Raw genomic sequence first — 22500 nt, 5'->3', positions numbered from 1 at the left:
GAACTGTTCGCACATTTTGCGTGCATGGGCAAAGAACACTGAAATGTCCCCGGTATTTCTACTGTATCCAGCTTCTATCAGCTCTAATCTCTCCATTCTCAGTATGGATTGCTCCCTAGGGGTAGGTTAGAGACTATGGGAAGTGGCCATTATAAGACCATTATTGCACTCTGTGGGGTAAATCATGAAATTATATTGTAGCCAAGATAAATAAAAAGCCAAGAAGAGAGTTTGTCATTGGTATTTAATGAATCTGAAGTTACTGGGCTTACATTTTATGTGTGTACAAAGTTGTGTTAAATCCACAGCACCGTACTACTGATGTAAGGAAACCACTGTAGTTTTAAGTCTCCAAGGTATTATTTATTGTCCTGCATGAGAAATTATTAAATAAAATTGGAGTCCTTGAAATAACTGATGTTATTTATTAAAGAATTACATATAAATTCAAAAAGTAGGGCTTCTAATATATGCATATGACTAATTTGTAAATACTTTTTTATGCAACGAATAAACTATTTGTTCCTAATGAATAGTTACATAGTCGATTAGAAAATCAGAAACATGCAATCAGGATAAGGTGCACCATGGAGGTGACAGTGGGGAATCTATGTATTATAATACGTGCTCGCGGGTACCCATAGATGATTTCAGGAGAGTAAAAGCCTGAAATCATAAAACCGGTTTATGAGGATCATTTTAAAGACAAACCCAATTATTCTGACTAAAAAAAAAAAATCTACCAAATGAATTCAACAACTACTTTGATTAAATGTTTCACTGAACTAGCCAATAGGTTGAGTAGAATGACTGATAAACCAATTCGTTATTATGGTATCACAAAGACACATCCAGAATTTTAAACACTTATTAAATCTAATGTTAATATTCCCAAAGTACCTTCTAAAATATACAAATGAAATCTTCTAATAAGATTACTTGTGAAAGTTCATATTCGTTTAATGACTTTTATTAAAAATGACGTTTTGATTTAATAATCATTATAAGGTGAATTTATAATTTTAGATTTTCCAGGTTCAATCTGGGATTCAGAACATTTTAGTAAATGCTAAACTCTAAGTACTGGAAATAATTAGAATAAACTCTAAGGTTAATATAATAGCACCTTTTTCCAATTAGGTCTCATAAATGACCTATGAATATTCAAAACTTTCAAGCTTAAATAGCTGAATATTTCTAAACAGATACTTAGTAGCTGGCAGGATACACACAGATATCTAGTACTGTTCAATGGGATTACCCTCAAGTCAATTAATATTATTTTGGGCATCCTATATTTTAGTCAAAGATGTGACCTCTTATGTAGTTGGTGTGTCTTGATGATCAGGGTGCTGAGAAGACCTAAGTGGTCTCTCTACTCTGACTCTGTTTCCGAATTCATTTCTCCACTCTCACTGGCCCCTCAGCTGGAGTGCTGCCATATCATGAGTATCCGATTCTTTGGGGTTTACTTTTCTGGGCTGGATTTTAATTGAATAAAGAACCTGTGGGAAAGTCTCAAGTTTTGGATAAAGAAGAACAGCAAACACGATGTATTTTTAAAACACAAACATAAAGAGATAATTTCTGAAAAAGGATAGCTATGAAGGTATATTCCATTGCATTTTTGAAGGATTTTAATATGCAAGGAGTATTTATTTCATTATGTCACTGCCTTGTACACAAATCTGTGTGAACTGAGACTCAGAGGATGAGATAGGATTAAGCCAAAAGCTCTCAGTCATTCTCAGTAGGTAGGACTCAACTGACCTATGAACAACAGCCATTTCTGAATAATAACCTCTATTCCAGACGCCAAATATCATCTTTAAAAATCATGCTTAGTTCCTACTCCAAGTCACTTTACATGCTAACTTTGTCTAGGCACCATCCTCAAACCTCTGTGTGTACACAGAACCCGAAATTCCGTTCAGTTCCATGTTTTACCCACTCACAACCTGTCTACTGTTTAAAGACCAACTTTTATCTACTAAAGACTTTGTTTGACCATCCAGTTTGCACTGATCTCCCACTTGGCCCCTACAAAGCATTTTTTTTTTTTTTTGTTAATCATTCTGATGCTCAAAACTACAGAATCTTTGAATCCTAAGACTATATCAAACATAATTTTTTTTAATGCTCCCATTGCATAGATTAGAAACGAAGTCACTTTCCAAGTGTTGTAAGTATAGGTAGAGCTAGGACTAGTGCACATGCTGGCCTCTGGAATGTTTCTTGGAACCTTGTTATTCCTGCTATCCCATTTTGCCTTAATCAGGTGCACTGTAACTCTTTCTAGTGGTGGCTGTACCAAGTCTTGCCAACGAGGCTATGAACTTCACAGACCAGGAGAGCTATGCACAAAGCAAGTACCTAGCAAATACGTGTTGAACAAATAAATGATGTGCCAAGAAGTCACTAAGAGTTTCATTTGCACTACTTCTAAAAGATAAAATTTTGGGATGCCTGGCTGGCTCAGTCCATGGAACATGCAACTCTTGATCTCAGGGTCATGAGTTCAAGCCCCACATTGGGTGTGGAGCCCACTAAAAAAGAGAGAGAGAGAGAGAGAGGAAAAGGGAAAACTTTCTTCCTGTAATTAAGTATTCTTGGAATCCTTTCCATCCAGAATTAGTTCACAAACAAGGTATGAGACCTGGGAAAGATGGAAATAAAATTTTCCCTTAAGGTTACAGTATTAGGCTGCTAACTTACTAAAATAAAGTAAAATCAAAGCCAATAATTATTAATGCTCAATTTTTAAAATACTGATTGCTACCAATCTAATGTCTAAGAAAGAAATAAAAAGTAAGAAGAGGGGTTAAGCATCTCTGAGAACAAAACTGCTTGAAAGTTACAGGACCTATGCCTATAAATGGATGGAATCCTTTTCAATGAAAGTAAAATTCGATCATGATTACCACTACTCATATGAAGTTTCTCATTTTTGGATCTCAGAGAGCTCCATGCTTCCACTCATTCTGTTGTGTGACAACTGAAGGGAAATCAAACACCAGGAGACCACATGTCTTTGGTGGATTGCAGGACAAATGGGAAATTAGTCCCTTCTGTGGCCATTAGCAATATCTTTCCCTTCTTGCCCCCATTACAGGTATGAGGGTCCTTTAATTTCTTTTTTTTTTAAAGATTTTATTTATTTCTTTGTCAGAGAGAGAGAGAGAGCACAAGCAGGGGGAGCGGCAGGCAGAGAAAGAAGCAGGCTCCCTACTGAGGAAGGAGTCCAATGCGGGACTCGATCCCAGGACCTTGAGATCATGACCTGAGCTGAAGGCAGACACTTAACTGACTGAGCCACCCAGGCGTCCCTCATTTAATTTATTTCTGGAAAAAAAAGGTAGCTATTTCTGTAATGTTCACTTCTTTAAGGTACCTAATGTGTGAACATCACTACAGGATAAGAATTCTTTTAGGAAAAATGCTCCCCAGAAAAATTTCTGACAATTCAAATAAAATACAGGAATCCTCTTAAAGAAACACCCTCTCTGCTCAGTGCTCACCAATTCTTCCCTCTGTATCCCCTTCGCCAGTGAAATTATTTTACAGTTTTTAATTATCCAGGTGTAATTTAATATAACAAATTTTATGTACTTAGTATTTTGATTATCTTATAAGCATAGCATAAAAGTAATACCAAACAGTGTAGGTACCTCATTTATAACCTATGGTCATGCAGCAGTGGTTAAATGGTTAATAATATAGTGGGCTTTGAGGATAAAACGTTTGGGTTTGAATCCTGGCTCCCTTACTTCCTAGCTATGTGACCTTGGGGAAGTTATTTAATGTCTCTGTATCTCCTTTTCTTTACCCATAAAGGAGAAATAAGAAAGTACCTATTTTATACAGTTTTTATGAGGATTAAAGGATTTTTTATATATGTAAACCAGTTGGCACAGTGCCTGGGTCATAAGCGATCAATAAATGTTAGACACAGTCATGATACAATGACAACCTTAAATACTTTTTTGGGAAAAGATATGGTATAAATACATGAATTAATTTTTAAACACTGTATGAGCTTAATTAGCTCTAAAAATATTTTAGCCCTTCTCCCAAAGTGAGATTTTTATTACTGTATCAGAAAAGTCATAAAAGAATGATATATGTGCCCCACATATCAGATGCCAGACATAAGGGTTATTAAAGTAATCCTAATAACAGCTGCCCTTCCTTAAAAGTACATTTAAGGTAATAAAATCAAGGGAACAAAATAACACAACATAGTCCTATAATTATTGCAAAGAATTATTTACAAATAATTTCCTGAACACTAAAACACTAAGCCAAAAGCTCATGTCGTATCTCGGATCATTTTTATTTTTTAATATTTGTTAAAGATTTTATTTATTTATTTGACAGAGAGCGAGAGAGCGTGAGTGTGCAAGCAGGGTGAGGAGCAGAGGGAGAGGGAGGAGCAGACTCCATGCTGAATGTGGAGCCTGACACGGGGCTCAGTAGCCTGAGCCTGAGATCATGACCTGAGCTGGAATCAGGAGTCGAATGCGTAACCAACTATGCCCCCCAGGTGCCCCAAATCTTGGATCCTTTTCAGATCAACAGAGGAAAGCAAATTTCAAAGGAGAAGGGCCATCATTGCAAAGCTCTGTACATAGAGCTCCTACACCCACTCTCCTCAGTCATCCATCCCAGGCCTCATCATTAGCTTGTTGCTAAACCATTAACATGCATGCATTGAATGGTCCCCGCCTGCATCACATGTGCTGTGCACAGGAGGGCTTATGAAGTCTGATTATATATGTTTAGCTGGAGAAACCTTCAACAGATGAACTCAAAGTTGACTAAAAAGTGGAAATTCTCAGAGATCTAGCAATATACGTACACCTGTTAAGAAGAAATTTTTTCTGCCCGAAATTCCTTTGTGCTGTGGATTAAGCCAAGTCCCCTGTGTCTGTAATAATGTAAAGAGCATCAATTCTGCTTTGACAGGAGAAGCCAATAACATGTAACTATTATCTCTTAATGCCAATAATTAATTTAACAAAAGTTTATTGAGCACCTTCTATATATAAGGCACTGTGGGGGCATTAAATATCTATGAAAGAACTTTCGGTCTAATATCGAAGAAATATGTACTCAAATAACTACAAGATGGCCCATCGTAAGTGTACTAAGAGAAGGAGCAATTAAGTGAGATGGGAGGAATTAACAGCTGGGAGAGATTATCTGCCTCTAAGAAGAATCTCAAAGCATGTATACTCTTAGTGGAATTCTTTTAAGATAACAAAGTAAGAGAAAGCTCAGATGGACAAAAGAGAGAAATCCTTGACTATTCTGGTGATAACTCTTTCTGGGTTTGAAGATGGTTGGGATATTCATCATGCCATTCTTCCCCCCACTAATTTGAAATTTATGCACTGCTTCCTTCAGTGATGACTTGAGGTGTCTTACAGATTAAACTGCGTCCTTAATAATAAGTAAAGTAGAAGCTACTTCAAACAAACAAAATCAGTTTTCCAGGAATAAAACAGATGATAGACATTTGAAACATCAAAGACTTAGCTTTATTTTTTATTTTTAACTTAAGGACACAAAGAAAGAAAAAACTAGTAGAGTCACTGATTTTTATTGTCTTCCTCATGAGGACTTGAATAAAGGACAATAAAGAGACTTATGTTTAACATATCTTAAGGACAGCGTCTACGAAGTCCAGATTGGATGGTTTTGCCAGCCATTTATTTACTTACTGGGCACCTAACACAAGCCAGGCATCTGTATTAGTACAGACTAAGGAGGACAAACCTTTGGCACAGAAGGATGCAGACAGAAGGTAAACGTTAGCAGTTCTTAACCTGATAAATATGTTGCATTTCTTTAAGTGGATTTGGAAGCAAGTTTATCTTTGATTTTAAAGCAAATGATCCACTTGGTAAATAGTGGATATGCTTTCCAACCAGAATCTAGAAATTCATCGTGAATGGTTTAAAAGCTCTTCTTTTCACAAAATAGAAGATTTATAATTCAGCTACTCTGTTTAGTCCACTACATCCTATTTACTACAGAAAAGCAGGGACTTACATTTCTTGCTTAAAGAAGGCATACCCACCTCCTAATTTAAAATAATTTACACTTGGGAGAATTCGAATGCTATTTGGAATTTCTTTAGATAATTGGGGGAAAAGTATTTAGTGCTGGAGAGACAGAAAGTCTGTTATTATTCCCTGACAGAGAGGTACAAAGCCAATAAATGAAACGGAAGTACTTCTAGAAGGATAAAAGTTACTTCTTGTTAGAAGTGAAAAGAAATCAATTCAATAGACATGATGTGCAAACCACTGGGCTAGGGGCTGATAGGGACAAGGGTTTTCATAGAGTTTCCAGTGCTGCAGAGAAGTACGATGTATACACAAGTAACTTTGATACCAGACAGGATGTGATCGACAAAGTGTTAAGAAAGAGGGGAGGGTAAACCCTGGCAATGCAATCAGTGAGTGCTTTATGAAGGAGGGAGGTGTCATTTCAGGTAGGCTTTAAAATATGTGAAAATGTTCATAATGCAGAGACAAGGCAAAGAGCCTTCTGAGTGGAAATGGGGAAAATGGATAATCTTAAATGTGTTGTGGGAACCCTGAATGTGTGCAGAGGCCATGAAGAAAGGAGGGTTGGTAATAAAGAAATATGTTAGAAAGCAGAACAAGGTCAGATGGTGAAGGGCCCTTGAGTTGCATTTTATGGAGTTTAAAATTTATTCTCTGCCAGCTGAAGGGCTATTGATGGTTTCTAAGCCCGGCAGTGAAAAGATAGAAGAGTTTTTGGAGGATTAACTTACAAAGCCTAGACTGAGTGTAGGACACTGGACATAGGATTACCAGCTAGGAGGTCACTAAAACAGTGTAATAAGGTAATGATGGTCAGGGCTAAGGTGGAGGGATTAGAAACAGTGGAGAGAAGTGAAGAATTTAGGCTATAGGTCATGGAGTAAAAAGGCTTTGCATCCATTGCTCCTAAATTTATACATATGTGAAATAGTTCCCTCATAAGCTCTACCATGGAGCTAGAAGGGTCTAAATCTATGTGAAAAATTCTAAAAATTAAAAGAGATGATGATTGTTCATAACTCATATGCAATTTTGATGAATCTTTATATTTGTTGTTTTAATTGCTCAAAGAAGAGAAGAAGTTGATCCCACAAAGCTTGGATGCTAGAAAGTGGAAGACAGGAAGATATTGTAAATAAAACTCTATTGTCCTCTTTGTGATTAAGATGCCAATAGCAGCAATGACCACAAAAACTCACATAGGCTGTTGACACTTGGTATCAAGAAATTTGATTTATTTTTAATCTTTAGTCTGTGTTCTTATGTCATTTTAAAGGCTTCATCAAAATAAAAAGCTTCTGCACAGCAAAGGAGACAATCAATAAAACTAAAAGTCAAGAAGATACTTGCAAATGACATATTTGACATATTTGATAAAGGATTAGTATCCAAAATGTATAAGGAACTTGTAAGACTTAACACCCCAAAAATGAATAATCCAAATAAAAAATGAGCAGAAGACATGAACAGACATTTCTCTAAAGAAGACATCCAGATGGCCAACAGACACACAAAAAGATGCTTAATATCACTCATTATCAAAAAAATACAAATCAAAACTACAATGAGTTATCACCTCACACCTGTCAGAATGGCTAAAATCAACAATACAAGAAGTAACAGGTGTTGGTGAGGATGCAGAGAAAGGGGAACCCTCTTACACTGTTGGTGGGGATGCAAACTGGGGTTGCCACTCTGGAAAACAATATGGAGGTTCCTCAAAAAGTTAAAAATAGAACTATCCTATGACCCAGCAATTGCACTACTAGATATTTACCCAAAGAATACAAAAATACTAATTCGAAGGGATACACGCGCCCCAATGTTTATAGCAGCATTATCTACATTAGCCAAATTATGGAAACAGCCCAAGTGTCCACAGACTGATGAATGGATACAGAAGAAGTGGTAGGTATGTACAATGGAATATTACTCGGCCATAAGAAAGAATAAAATCTTGCCATTTGCAATGACATGGATGAAGCTAGAGAGTATTACACTAAGTGCAGTAAGTCAGTCAGAGAAAGACCAATACCGTATGATTTCACACTCGTATGTAGAATTTAAGGAACAAAACAAATGAGCAAAGGGGAAAAAAGAGAGAGAAACGCAAACCAAGAAACAGACTCATAACTATGGAGGACAAACTGATGGTTACCAGAGGGGAGGTGGGTGGGGAGATGGGTTAAGTAAGTGATGGGGCACTTGTTGCGATGAGCACCAGATGTAGTATGGAAGAGCTGATCACTAAATTGTACACCTGAAAGTAATCTTACACTGTATGTTAACTAACTGGAATTTAAACAAAAACTTAAAAAAAAAAAGAAAAATGTATTTTAAAACGGAATATTGAAGGAAAAGGGCATAAAGTATGGCTACTTTCTCAAGTCCAAAAAATCTAGTATTTCCAGAGATTAGTAACAACAACAAAAAAGGAGGTAAGCCTTTTTCTAAAAGTAGGTAACATATATCTGTGAGGGTTTTGCTAAGAATCTCCAAATAATTGGTGAATTTTTGAAATGTCCCTACCCTACCATTAGCTTGGAGACTAGTGAATTGTAAGATAGGGCTCCCAGTCCCTGTCCAGTCTCATCCTGCAGGGATACCCCTCTAGGCAGGCAGAGGAGTTATTACCTGTTCTCTGAAGGAGACCCATGACTTACACCTCAGTCACCTTTGCTCGTAATCCTCAAATCCTTTGCACCTATCCTCTCTTTCCTCATCTTGGCTTAATATTAGGTTGAAAAATCTGATTACTGTTTTTGCAAGCAAAACCTGTTGAATAGCAATAATTTCATGAAGTTCACCCTAAAAATCTACTTCCTGTTAAGCCTAACTCAAAGCTACAACCCCCACAAAGCCTTTTCTCAGCCTCCATGTGCCTACACATAAGGCTTTGAATTTACAATTTGGTTGTAGGGCTCTTCCTTCCTTTACTTGGTCTCTCATACTACCTGTGTGCATATCCACCCCTCTATTCGAATTTTACCTCTTTGTGGATGCAGACCATCTGCCAGGTTTTTAGCACATAATAGTTGCTCATTAAATGTCTGTTCAACTTAAATGAATGAAACTCATCTCTGTTCTATGCAACCAACCAAGCCTCTAGCAGAAGGAAATGCAAAGTGGCAACTGATTTTTATACTCTAATCTTCCAGTTTGACAGCCTACCCTCAGTGGTGGTATACCCCGAAAACACAGAGGACTAACTACATTAACAGACTGATTCGGTGCCTAAAGAAATGTGTTGCTTCTTCGGTTGTGAAATTTGTTAGTACCCAAGGCACCAATGAAAGGCAGAAGAAATGTTAATGTTCGCCTACACCCTAAAGCAAAGAGTCAAATTATAATGGGGAAGTTTATCTTTTTAGACTGTGGTTACACAGTATATTCCCTAAAGGAATGTAAATTGTCTTCTTTTGCTCCTTCCTCAAGACTAAGTAAAAGGTCTGATAACCTGTTTGTGGGTTTTGTTTTGTTCTTAGAATAAGGAAGTACTGTGAATAAAGTTCTCTTAAACTGAGACATTCAAAATGTATTTAAGTAAATAGATGTTAGACTGCAGAATCAACGAGTGTCCTTATTTAGCTATTATCAGATGTCACAATTAAAATATTTACAGTGTCATTATTTATGAGAAAAACTCAGTGACATAATGTCAATTTGATTGAACCTTTCAGAAATACAATATTTACTAACACCATGAAGCTAATGATAAAATCTTTAATCTTAAAGTCTTAAATGTTATGGTAGATATCAACAAATGCTGTGAAAAAAATTTGCAATTAATGGATCATATCTTCAATACAGGCAATTTCAGGAAACGTAAAGTTAATTTTATCAAACATTTACAAGTCAAAACTAAATATAAGAGTAGATTAAAATTGTTTTTGTGTTTTGCTCATTATAAGAGATTCCCTTGTATCTTTTCTTTAGGTAATCCTAGTTATTTCAGAAAAACTTTAATACATTTCATACAGTGTACCTACCGAAAAGAGTAATAAACTTTTTTTTACAAAGAGATATAACAAACCTTTTAAAAATCTTATAAGAATATTTTTAACCTCTCCCCCTGCCCTAGCACACCAGATGGATAAAACATGCTTCCATCAGTGACTATGGGTCTTTACTACAAAAAAATGTTACTCCCAGGATAATAGTAAAAAACCTATTCTCAGAAATAGTGTTAGGGCCCTAATGCTTCAATTTTACTATGGAAATTGATTTTATTTGACCCAATATAGCAATCTTTATCCAGTGAAATGAACTTATATTTGCAGTTACTTTGAGAAACATACTGAATATATTGAAATAATTGTAGTCCTTAACCATGCTTTACTTCTACTTGATTTAGTTTGGATATCTTTAACTTATATGGGATGCACTGACTAAGTCCAACAGAAAATATTTATAGTCATACAAAATCTTTATCTCTTACTTATCATTATGTCCTAATTGTTGATTCATGACATTGAGAAATTCCAGTGTACACTGATTATTGCTATAGACTAATGCTGTCCATTGATCTGCACAGGATTTGACTGTTTCACAAAACAACATCAAAATTTTTCTAATTAAAAGCAAATACCTGTATAAGATGGGATTTTCTTTTAACTATCTACCAAGTCTAGTTAGTTCTTGGCACAGAACTGTTGCATTAATAATGATAACCACTCGGGCGCCTGGGTGGCTCAGTCGTTAAGCGTCTGCCTTCGGCTCAGGTCGTAATCCCAGGGTCCTGGGATGGAGCCCCGCGTCAGGCTCCCTGCTCTGCGGGAAGCCTGCTTCTCCCTCTCCCACTCCCCCTGCTTGTGTTCCCTCTCTCGCTGTGTCTCTGTCAAATAAATAAATAAAATCTTTAAAAAAAAAAATAATGATAACCACTAGTAGGTAAGCATTATAAAAAAAAATCAAAGTATAAGATTAGCACTTTAACTATCCATTTTATATGTGCTTTAATAAAATTTGATTCAATTAGTTTGTATTTGCTAATGGCACAGCCCTCCTGCTTACTACATAAATATCCTTGTTTTGCAGATATAAAATGAATTTCAAAACAGAAGCACAAATCCTTTATTAAGATGGAAAGTTGTAGTTTCATGAGACTCAATTTTTGGTTTTGTTATTTTTGAGTAGCTAACTTACTATTAACTAATATCTCAGTAGAGACAATCACATCAAACAAGTAATTTTTAAAAAGTTGGGTTTTTTCCCCCAAAGAAGAAGTTTTACAGGAAAACTGGTGAAATAATCGATGTTCATTTAGAAAGCATATGAAAAATGGAGATTAGGGAAATTCAATTTTACTCATTTCCTTCTAGTACATACACAAGGAAATGATATAATTATATTTGGAATTTAAGGGTAGACTTATAAAAATTACAAGTTTAGTTATCTTCATTTGTATAAAGTCATGTTGAAATGAGAAACAAGTCATGTTTCTTAAACATTAGTAACTCTTAAACATTTGTAATATTTTGTGTGGGAAGTATTTTAGTTTAATATATCAAAGAAATAAGCTAATAAATAACACTAAAGTTTTAAAAGGAAAAGTTTGTTTTTAAAAGAACATTTTCTTAGTACTTCTTAAAATGAGAGATGATCTTAGGCTAATGTGAGTAATTAAATCACGAAGCTACACTGTCGTTAAGAAATTGTTTACTTAATTTTACTTAAGATCTTATTCATTTGAAATGATAATGCTGCCTTCTTCCAGTAAAATATAGATTTTATATTCTAAATTAAGCACATATTAGAGAAATATTTAATTCTCTTATTTACAAAAGTCAGTAAGAAGTCCATATAATTAAAACAACTGGACATGATAAATTCACTATTAATTAAGGAATTATAAAACAGATCTTTATTAGTATGTCTCAATTTTTTTCCAGTTTATTATTTTTCAAGATTCTCTCTTTTGTAAACTAAAATAACATTTATCACAAAAATTTACCGTTGACTGAATTATCTTTATTTTGATTTGAAAGGATCTACACATAGCTGTCATTAGAACAGTACTCAGAACTACTACTCCAGTATTACCCCATTTCAATGGATAAAAATTCTGCTTATCTCTTGATGAAAAGAAAAATATTCCTCCTCCCAGAAATGTGTATCCCTTAAGAGGGGGATAGAAAAATTGGAGTGAAGTGAACAAATGATTCCTCACTCCATATATACCTTGTATTGTTTCTTTTATTCAGAATATAATTAGAAAATGCCCTACTCAATTCCCTATACCTTTTTGCCTCAGCTAAAGATAAACAGACAAATAAATTTTAATTTTTCATCTTAAGGTCAGAATACAACTTTAATCCTAATATATTTAATAAATCTTATATCTCCCTTAATCTGTCACCTAAAAAACCACAGCCATTTAGTGTTTGACTGCAAAGGAATATTATTTCCAGATGATTATAATAAAAGTTTTTCTTCTAAGATACATTGCCAGTCTTAAGGATACAGTTTATAATTCTATCCTACATCCCAATAGGTCTGACCCCGAGATGGAGTTCCAAAGTTCCATTTAAAGTCAATAGAAGTTCTAAGAAATATAACAAAAAGGTGGATTAAGGTTAATAAAACATAATTTTATAAATTGCATGCATATATATGTATATCAAAATTTCTCTAAGATTTCTTGCCCTTACCTTCAGTAGTATATTGAAATTTATTCAAATTTATGCAACATTGTTTAAAGAAACTGGATTTTACATGATTTGAAGGCTCACTCCCAAATGATTTCAGATAGTTTTGCTGCAGTGCTCTTGAAAAAACATAACAACAAAATTCATTATGACTTATCATTCTCCTTGATTGATAACAGTAATAGATGTGACCCAAACAGCTGTAATAAAATGAAAATACAGATGTAATTACTTTGATCCTTGATGAGCACAAATAGATTTTGCCCAATCTCAGAATCACACTAGTTGCCTGTTGAGATACAATTGGTACTATTCCATTTTGTGTTTCATAAATGGAAACTTTCAACAAACATCTGGCTATGGAGCTAAGGACCTTTACATTTCTAATCTGCTGGCCAGCGAAATAAAAAAAAAGTCTAAATTATATCTTGACACTCAGCCACTAAGTCAGCTTTGGGGCTGCTCCAGAACTCCTTTAAATCATTGATCTAAGACTTGTGTTTTTGCCTTGTTTCTTGGACTAAGTTTCAGTCAAAACTGTCAGGATGGGTATGAGGGTAAAAAAAACGTATGTCCCTGTTCGGCTCCAATTCCCTCTTTGATAACTTGGGTTCTGGGTCCTTGAAGACCTTGCCCTCAAAGTCCTATAACTGGGTCCTCTGGCTGTGGCTAGCTCTTCCTGATGTGGCTCACCCGTTTTTCTGGACGGCTGTCTATCTCCCTTTGCCAAATGGCCTGATGGGATACTGCCCATCCACTGCTAGCTCTTGCTGGAGCTACCTCCCGGATATTTTTACAGAGATGGCTCTCCACCAGGATTACAGTTGTATGGTTCATGCCATTAGGTCTGTCAAATCTGGGAGACCAGTTGCTCTGCTGAAACTATTCCTTTGCTCAAATTAAACTGGGGACTGACTCGATGTTCAGTTTTCTCCTGAACTTATGCTAAATTATGCTCTGTTAGTTCTAAACATGAGATTGAAATCGGGAGTAAAACCAATATTTACCTCTTATTCTAAATCTAATACATTTTGTCCTTTTTTTGACCTGCTATTAGCCAAAGGATCTTAGATTTAATGTTGCGAATGTAAATTTTTCTATAGTAAGGTAACGTTGTGTGACCAATGAATACTTTTGCTCCTGACTTTTAACTGTTTTGATGATGCTACTCCATTTTTAGTCTTCAGAGATTAAGATAATGTTGAACAAACTGAAGAACGTTAGTTTCCACTAGCTATATTAAACTATTTGGTCATCTGTTGCTTATACAAATTCTTGAATTCTATCCTAATGATGAAAACTGCATATGGAAGGTAGAAATCCTGAGATAATGTTTTAAACTGTATTTTTTGGTACCACACTATTCAAGTATATTGTGGTACTTATGTTAATGATCAATTTTAAATTCTGCCGAAGTAGTTAAAATACATATAATTTTAACATATATTAAAATATAATTTTTTACCATTGAAAGCAACTTCACATTAAGTAATATTCTGAAATGATAGTTGACTTTACACGATAAACACCTTTAGTCATAAAATGCCTATAGTCACCAAATATACATCTACTTCCCAAGCCCGAGGTCAAAAGCTGAAGTTAAAATACCATATGGGTATGTAAAAAATTTCCTTTTTCCCTGGTAGTAGAAGTAGGAAGAAATTAATACTGAATAGCAATATTCATTTTTTAGCAATTCAGTCAATGACATTTTGACCCTTAGAGAAAGGAAATTTCTAAGGCTCAACTAGTGTTAGTGCAAATGAAGATGTACCTTCTAACAAAGTATCTTCTTTAGATATGAAACAGAAGCAGTAAGCTACAATGCTGTCAGCTAAAAGTTTTCTGACACACTTTGCCTAAATGGTGGGGATTCATACCATGGATGTCAGATATCATCTGTAGAGTTCTATAAAAATCCTTCAAAACCCTATAGGAACCCATAAATTTCCACAATTGGCACGGTAGGGATACAACACCTTTTAGCTGAAGGCACTGTACCTCTGGGAGGATCTTTTTATTAAGAGGAACTAGAATGAGTTGTAAGTGCCACATATGGGGACCGGAATAATGTAAAAAAGAACAGCATCCACTGAGCCACACTTGTAGCACTTGAAAAAAAAAAAAAAGACGAGATGATAAAGAGCTGGCATAATCATACATTCTGTACAATCACTTTGGAAAGAAATCTCAAAGCTAACTAGCAAAGTTAATGAAAAGTTCAGAGATTAAATAAAAATGGAATTAAATCAGAATGAAAATTATGAGACCCAGAAATGTTAGGACCAAAAAAAAAAAAAAAAACCCAAAAACTAAAGGTGACTGAAAAGTTGTGAATTAGAAAATCAGCAAAAACATATGTAAAGCAAGGCGGAAAAAAAGCTTTTATGTTTAGAGCTTCATAATGCCTCTTAATGATCCAAAATATCATTAAAAATAGTATGGGCTTAACAGGCATGAAAACAATGAGAGGGAGCATTCTACTTGCTCAAGTTGTCAGTCACTTTCAACTGCTTTCCTCTGAAATACAGAGCCACTCCAATTTTAAATGCTTTTGTCCACAGAGAGATCTAAGGTCTGTAGGGATTTTATATAAAATAACACCAACTAAAGGGGTAGGGTCTGCAAATTCTACACGTGCCTACGAAGAGCAATTTAAATTTTAAGGTAGCCAAAGAGAATAGAAGGAAGAAAGGCAATAGTATATATTTGAATATCTTCATTATACTTCATAACAATTCACGATTGATATTAGATTTTCAATATTGTTTTACAAAATGGGAGTCTGGAGGTCCCTTTTAGCTGTCTTTGGTTGCAAAATATTCTTGCCAGGACAGGTTAAAGTTTAGCATTGGAATGATACAACAACTGAGGTTCTCGAGAAGCATGTTGTAAAGAGGACTGGGACATGCGAGGTATAGAAAGTACTGGGGCACATAGAATATGTGTTCAACATCTCAATCAAAAAGATTAATGGGATCCCCATTGCAGTCCTGAAATAATACTACACTACTCCTTTTATATGATGCCTCAGCTTTTGATTTCCTTACTCTAGAGTTTTGGCTTCTAAGGACAAAACAAATTTATTTTCCAGTCTTATATGAACCATATTAACATTCTGGTTCTATATAGAAGATTATTAACTCTCAAACTTCAAATATTTGCTTTAATAAGAAGGAGAAAATATAATAATCACCTGCAACTAATATAGAATATTAGCAAGTAGAAATTTGAAATGACATAGGGGCTAAGAGGATTCAGGAATGACATGTAGGAAATGATCTGAAAACTCAACAGTAGGAGACTCTAATAATCAGAAAGGGGAATGACATGACAATGGAGGGCTTTGTGCCTAAAGCCCTCAATACAAAACCGGTTCAGGAGGAGCACTGATTTTGATCTCTAGAAACAAAATTTGAAAATATAAAAATAGGGATCTCATTTAACATTTTTCAAGAGAAGAAAGGCAAATCTGAGCCAACTTACTGAGAGCGAGGAGAAACAACTGATTAGTAAAAAAAAGAAACAACCAAGTTGAACTAAATATGGTAGGTATATCAGTAAACTTCTCTTTTTGCTTCAGGTTTGCAAGGAGACAGGAAATGGATTGATTCTATCAGTATGAGTTCACCTTCCAGCTCTGCTCTAAATGTTTTCTTGTCTTTTCAGTCAAGTTTAACACATTGGAGAAGAGATCAAGTTCAAATTATTTCCACTTGAACACAGCATCAATCCTCTGTAAGTAGTCTTTTTAAGAGGCAAATATTGATATAAAATAGGAATCTAAATTAATTTTATCCATATTCTATAGAACTCTCAGAAGTCAATAAGCAGGGAATATTGGCATTGAGGTGCATAAGGGAAGAGTATCCTAAAATTGTAATGATACACAACTCAGATTCTTTTTTTTTTTTTTCTTTTTAGAATGAGCTAGAGAAAGGAAGAGGTGGGGAAGGGCAGATGGAGAGAGAGAACCTTAAGTGGCTCCACAGCCAGCACAGAGCCTGATACTAGGCTCTATCTCTCACAACCCTGAGATCATGACCTGAGCCAAAATCAATACGCGGATTTTTTTTTTTTAAGATTTTATTCATTTATTTGACAGAGAGAGAGAGAGAGAGAGAGAGAGATAGCGAGAGCAGGAACACAAGCAGGGGGAGTGGGAGAGGGAGAAGCAAGCTTCCTGTAGAGCAGGGAGCCTGATGCGGGACTCGATCCCAGGACCCTGGGATCATGACCTGAGCCGAAGGCAGATGCTTGATGACTGGGCCACCCAGGCGCCCCCCAAGAGGTGGATTCTTAACTGACTGAGCCACTGGTGCCCCACAGCTCAGACTCTGAAGGGAAGTTTTCTTTACATTGTTCAGACCATGATGGCTCTAGAACTCTTTTGACAGCAGTAGAAAATAAAGATTTTAAGAATCTATTTGATTGAAAAGACTCAAAACAAATGTAAAAAGCTTAGTATATAGAATCTACATTGTTCCACCTGGCTTTAACCTTTCCTAATTTTTGCTAAAATCCCCTTAAACACTCAATTTGATTAATAATGCATTAATTTCAGTAAATTTTTTTCTTTTTAATTCACCTTCAACAAGATAAATAAAATTTAACAAGGTCTGGGAAGATAATCACGAATGAGGTGAAGGGGCTTGCTACTTACTATTCAGATAAATTTGAACAGTTATAAAATACATATAAACAAATAATTAAAATTAAAAAATAAAACTTCACAAGTGTACTCTACCAATATTTAGAAAGATCAATTAGCTCCCACATAAAGATGAACATTATATTTAGTTATCTCTTCTTCCTAAAAATCCCTTGTTCTCCCTTCTTCCTCAGGGTTCTAAGAGAATCCTGGATTTTCCTCTTGTAGGGATTACTTCATGGAGTCACACCATTTCAAATAAATTCATCTCCCACAGTCATTATCTCACATCATATGGTTACTGACTACTTACTTTGTATGGTACTATAATACGTCTAAAACAGAGTTTCTGTCCTTTAGCTGGGGACGTCTACAAAGTGAGCATGCAGTAGGTATGAGTGCGCACGTGCTCAGACACAGGCTGTGTTAGTTGCAGACAATGTACAGGGAGTAAGCTCTCCGGAGTGTGGAACAAAGTGTGGGTCCTGAAAGCACAGTTTCTGGGGAGAGCTTCCTGGGAAAATAGGACCAAGCTCTTAAGGAAAAGTAGGATTTAGGTGAGAGAAAGAGGATGAAAAGATGGAAAAGGAAAAGGCAGAAAGGCAAGCAGTGAAGGCAAAATGAATGCACTAGTTTGGCAAAAGCCTTCATTCAGGGCATTCTAAGAGTAAAACTTGGAATGAAGAGAAAGTGTTAAATACGGAGCATCAAATTGCAGAATGTGGATGATAATCTGACATCTCCTGTTCTCCAAAAATAATTTGTAAGAAGCATTAACCCATAGCTATTCCACTCTTCTAAAGCTTCAAAACATCTCTACCAATCCCAGGAAGACATCTATATTCTACAATGTTACCACTTGGATTTGGATTTTACCATTTTGGAATTGAGTAAAGACTAAACAAACAAAGTTCCATTTCCTGAATCTAAGGACACTTAATGTTCTTGGATTCAACAAGTAAAATTGTGAACACATCATCTTCCGTCTTGAGCCTGTCCTCTTGTGACTTCTATTTCTCTTTGTGAGCTTCCAAAGTTGCTATGATTTTGCCTAATTTTCCTCTTTGTCCCCAGCATTCAGTGGGTTGTCTTGTCTGGTCTTTTTTTCCATAAAACTTCTTGAATTGACTCCTTGCTCTCCATGCCCAGTCTTGTACTTAGGTCAGGTACTACCTACCACAAGAATCAATCTTCTGCTCTCAGTCTCTATCTCTCTTCTGCTCTGTAGTCTCTCCCAACTCCTGAATATCATACCATTTGTGAGTTTCATTCAGCCCACTTCCAGATTACTCTTCCTAAAGCACAGCTCTGACAGTGTGAAACTCAAGCTCATAACATCACCAGGCTTCATACCGACAGAGACAAACACTGCAGCTTGATATTTAAGACACTCACCAGTCTATTTCCACCACTTCATATATTCTAAAGTCTATTTTTTTATATTCTAAGTTCCTATCAAACCTAATACTCAGTGTTTTCTAGGCATATATCATGAGCTCCTGTTCTGGGTTGGTATTATTCATTGTTATAATTGTTAATTATCTGTAACCTCGGATAACATCTTTTTTGTTTTCCTCAAAAATCTCTTATTCTGCTGACTCTGAGTAACCTGCTCCCGACCATAAATTTCTGTCTTGTATTGTTTCCTTCTGTGGATTGGCTTACTTCATGAATTATAAGGGGGTGAGAGGAAAAGCAAAGGGATGGCCAAGGAAACTAACTACACATTTATGGAATGCCTTAAGAAAGGCATTAAGATGTGAAATATCTTAGTATTGTTTTTAGTTTCATTTAGAGTAACAATGAGGTATGACAAGATGTAATATAACTGTGTACACAGCACTGTGAGGGACATGGGGAGGAATTATTATCTTCCAGGCACTCATTTCATCTGAAATAATCTTATGAGGTAGGGGCGCCTGGGTGGCTCAGTCATTAAATGCCTGCCTTTGGCTCAGGTCATGATCCTGGGGTCCTGGGATTAAGCCCCGCATCGGGCTCCCTGCTCGGTGGGAAGCCTGCTTCTCCCTCTCCCACTCACCCTGCTTGTGTTCCTGCTCTCGCTATGTCTCTCTGTCAAATAAATGAGTAAAATCTTAAATCTTTTTTTTTTTTAAGAAAGGATCTTATGAGGTAGATATTATTATTACTTACTTCATTTTCAATTGAGAAAACTGAGGAAAGAAATGAATCCTACTCAGCTACTAAGTGCTAACTCTGGGATTGGAACCCCTACCAATGGTCACTAGAGCCCACATACCGGAAGCAGTAGGCCTTTCTGCCTCTCCTTCACTCTTCCGTGAGTGTAACTACTCTCCTCCAAAACAACAAGGACCATGGCTTCATTTCAGGGCACATAACGCATGCAGTTTAAATGTTCTCTAACAATTATTTCACTTCTGTTTAATTTTCAAAGTACTCTGAAGTACATTTAATTATATGCAGCCCAATTTTGATTGAGAGAATCAGATAATATTTTTCCTTTGCCTCATAATGTACATAAAATGCTTAACATTCTTTAAGTACGAGCATATTAACACTCTATAAAGATGAAGACACAGAATACTGAAATGACATTCCATCAGTAATATTTGATGTCTAATATACAAAAAGTTAATGACAGCAGAAACAGATTCAAAGAATGAATGACAATTCAATATTTTGCAAGATAATTAAAATTTTGATTGTAATTTGTATAACTTAGGAAAAGATCCGATTTGGTCTTCCTCTAATTTTTTCCCCTTGGCTTATTGGAAATCTACTTGCAATAAGCCAAGGGAAGCTTCCCTTATATCTCTCTATGGAAAATACACATAAATATTTTTCACATGCACTAATTCATAAGCGCAGAAAACGTACGACAGGTTGACCACAAACATTTTAGTTTTATAAACCCATCAGGCATTAAATCTATAATTTTTATATATTATTTTACACATCCTATCTTTTCACTGATGTATTTCACATTTAACTGAACTAAATTAATAATAAAATGAAGAATCTAAAATAGCAATTGCCAAATGAGAAAGTACAACTAACCTGGCAATACCATCATTTAGCCCCATTATTATCTCAGGTTGTAAAATATAATGTTTAACAAATGATTTGACTGAATCATTAATTTTTTATTTTAATATTCTTATCACTGGACACTTAACACTTAAGAAAACACTTCGCTCCATACCCTCTCTGTATGGTAAACAACCATCACTATCCACCACATACTAACACAGGGAGTTACACCCGCAGCTCAAACACTTTCATTATGAATGTCCTCCATTTTTCTGAAATAGGTCTTTTTTAAAAGGGGGAAAACAGGATCTGACTCTTGTTTGCTCTTTAAAGTTTTATTATTTTAGCATTTTACACAGAGAGCGAGCACAAACACGGGGCTGAAAGTAAAAGGTCTCAAGCTACCCACTGCCTGGCTGATAGGAGAAAGCAGAGGTATAAAAACTTTTGTCTGATTGCTCACTTTCCTTGTTTTAGAGTATTGCTACTCTCAAGAGCATATATTCATGTTCTTTCTACTTCCAGTTTTATTACTTCTTTTGTATTATTTAATACATCTAAAGACACTTCCAAAAGACAAATTTTTCCATTTTGAAAAAGTAATGGTTTGGAACCTGATAAAACACATTAATGTTCACGGTGTGTTTTTTTGCAAAGGTGATAGAGTAAAAGTGCTATAAAGCAATTAGGTGCATGATCTTAAAGACATTAATATGTCGAATAGAATAAGATGTTTAAAAAGTCAACAAAAATAATATCCTAGGAAAGGTCAGATGGAAATAGGCACATATAAAGACCACATTTCTCATTCAGGTCTTTGACTAGATCTTTAATGCAGAGATGGGGAAGAAAATATAAAAATGAGAGAAGGTACTATTCTTACCTCAATAACTTGAAATTAGAAGTATATGATGTTTAACTCCAGGAAGTATGGACATAAAGTGTCGACTCATCCTAACAACTGGATGGCTGGTATATATGCTTCATTATTCAGATTATAATTTTTTCCCCCTGCATTCTAAGTTCTACCAGGGTCAATACTTTTTAGTAAACAAGAAACTGATATGCTTGGCCTATTGAACAAGGCCAGGCATTTTTTAAAGTGTCATACACATTTCTGAAATCCACAATACATCAATTTTTAATACATCTACTCTCTCAGCTCCATTAAAAAGATGGTAGGGGAAAGATTTTAGAGTAATTAATGATATAGTTAGCTGCTAAATATTAATAGGAATCGTAGTCTTGCATAAAATATAACATATAAACCTTGCCAATACAGACGCACCAGTAATTAAAGTTGAATATGTAATTACACTGATTTATAAGACAGGCAAAAAGTTACACTTTACTAGCTTCTATGTAAACTGTGGGTAACAGTTAAACTTTGCATTTTACGGTTTATAAAAACGGGCAATATCTTGACTACAGTTCATAAATGGTTTAGAGACCTGTAATAGTAGTAAAATTTACAACTTATTCCATCATGAATATTTTTATTGCACCATACAAACCAAACTGTGATAATGACCCCTAAGATGTAGACTCATCTTAGACACTGCTCTACCCCCAAGAGAATGTTAGTAGTACTAAGAATTTGTAGAAGCCTGCTGGTACAGTAATTATGGGACACTGGAGAGAATCTACAAGATGCATTAAAACTGACTTTGATACACTTTCTCGTATCACAAACACGGGGCAATTTAACTCCACTTAAAATTGTATTTTGGACTTACATACCACTAGAAACTTCAGAAGAATACCAAATGTTAGAAGCATATGCGCACGGGCCCTTCCCGTCGCTGGGCCTGCTAACCCACTTACATGTGCGGCTGCGGTGAGCAGCCCGGACTACTGTTCCCGTTGCTGTCGATGTGGTCCAGGGAGCCATTGAGGTCTTCGTGGACAGCCTGCAGCAGGCCACTGGACGCGTTATTGATCAGTCCCGGATTACTAAGCAAAGGTAAACTGCTCTCTGCCAAGGCAGCCTAGTGAAATGAAGAAGGTGTAAAACAACTTCGGAAATGCCCTTTAAAATATTTCTTTAGAGACAGATCTTGTTTTGAGTGGGTTCGGATCACAGTGTGGATGTTTTAGAAGCATTCAAAGAAAATGT

At 35.6% G+C, this 22500-nt stretch overlaps 1 protein-coding gene across 1 annotated transcript in view; it reads right to left on the bottom strand.

The window, feature by feature from the left end:
• The window catches only part of FOXP2 (forkhead box P2), a 544046-nt gene that overhangs the window by 4294 nt on the left and 517252 nt on the right, over positions 1-22500 (bottom strand). The window contains exon 19 of the mRNA XM_035020960.1: positions 22209-22372. Coding sequence (XP_034876851.1) covers positions 22209-22372 — 164 coding nt within the window. The remainder of the gene's footprint in view (positions 1-22208; positions 22373-22500) is intronic.

Source organism: Mirounga leonina, unplaced genomic scaffold (assembly GCF_011800145.1).
Source record: "Mirounga leonina isolate KUSES-001 unplaced genomic scaffold, KU_Mleo_1.0 Mir_174, whole genome shotgun sequence".
NCBI lineage: Eukaryota > Metazoa > Chordata > Mammalia > Carnivora > Phocidae > Mirounga > Mirounga leonina.
The sequence above is the reverse complement of the archived record's forward strand: the minus strand, read 5'-3'. Positions and strand labels throughout refer to the sequence as shown.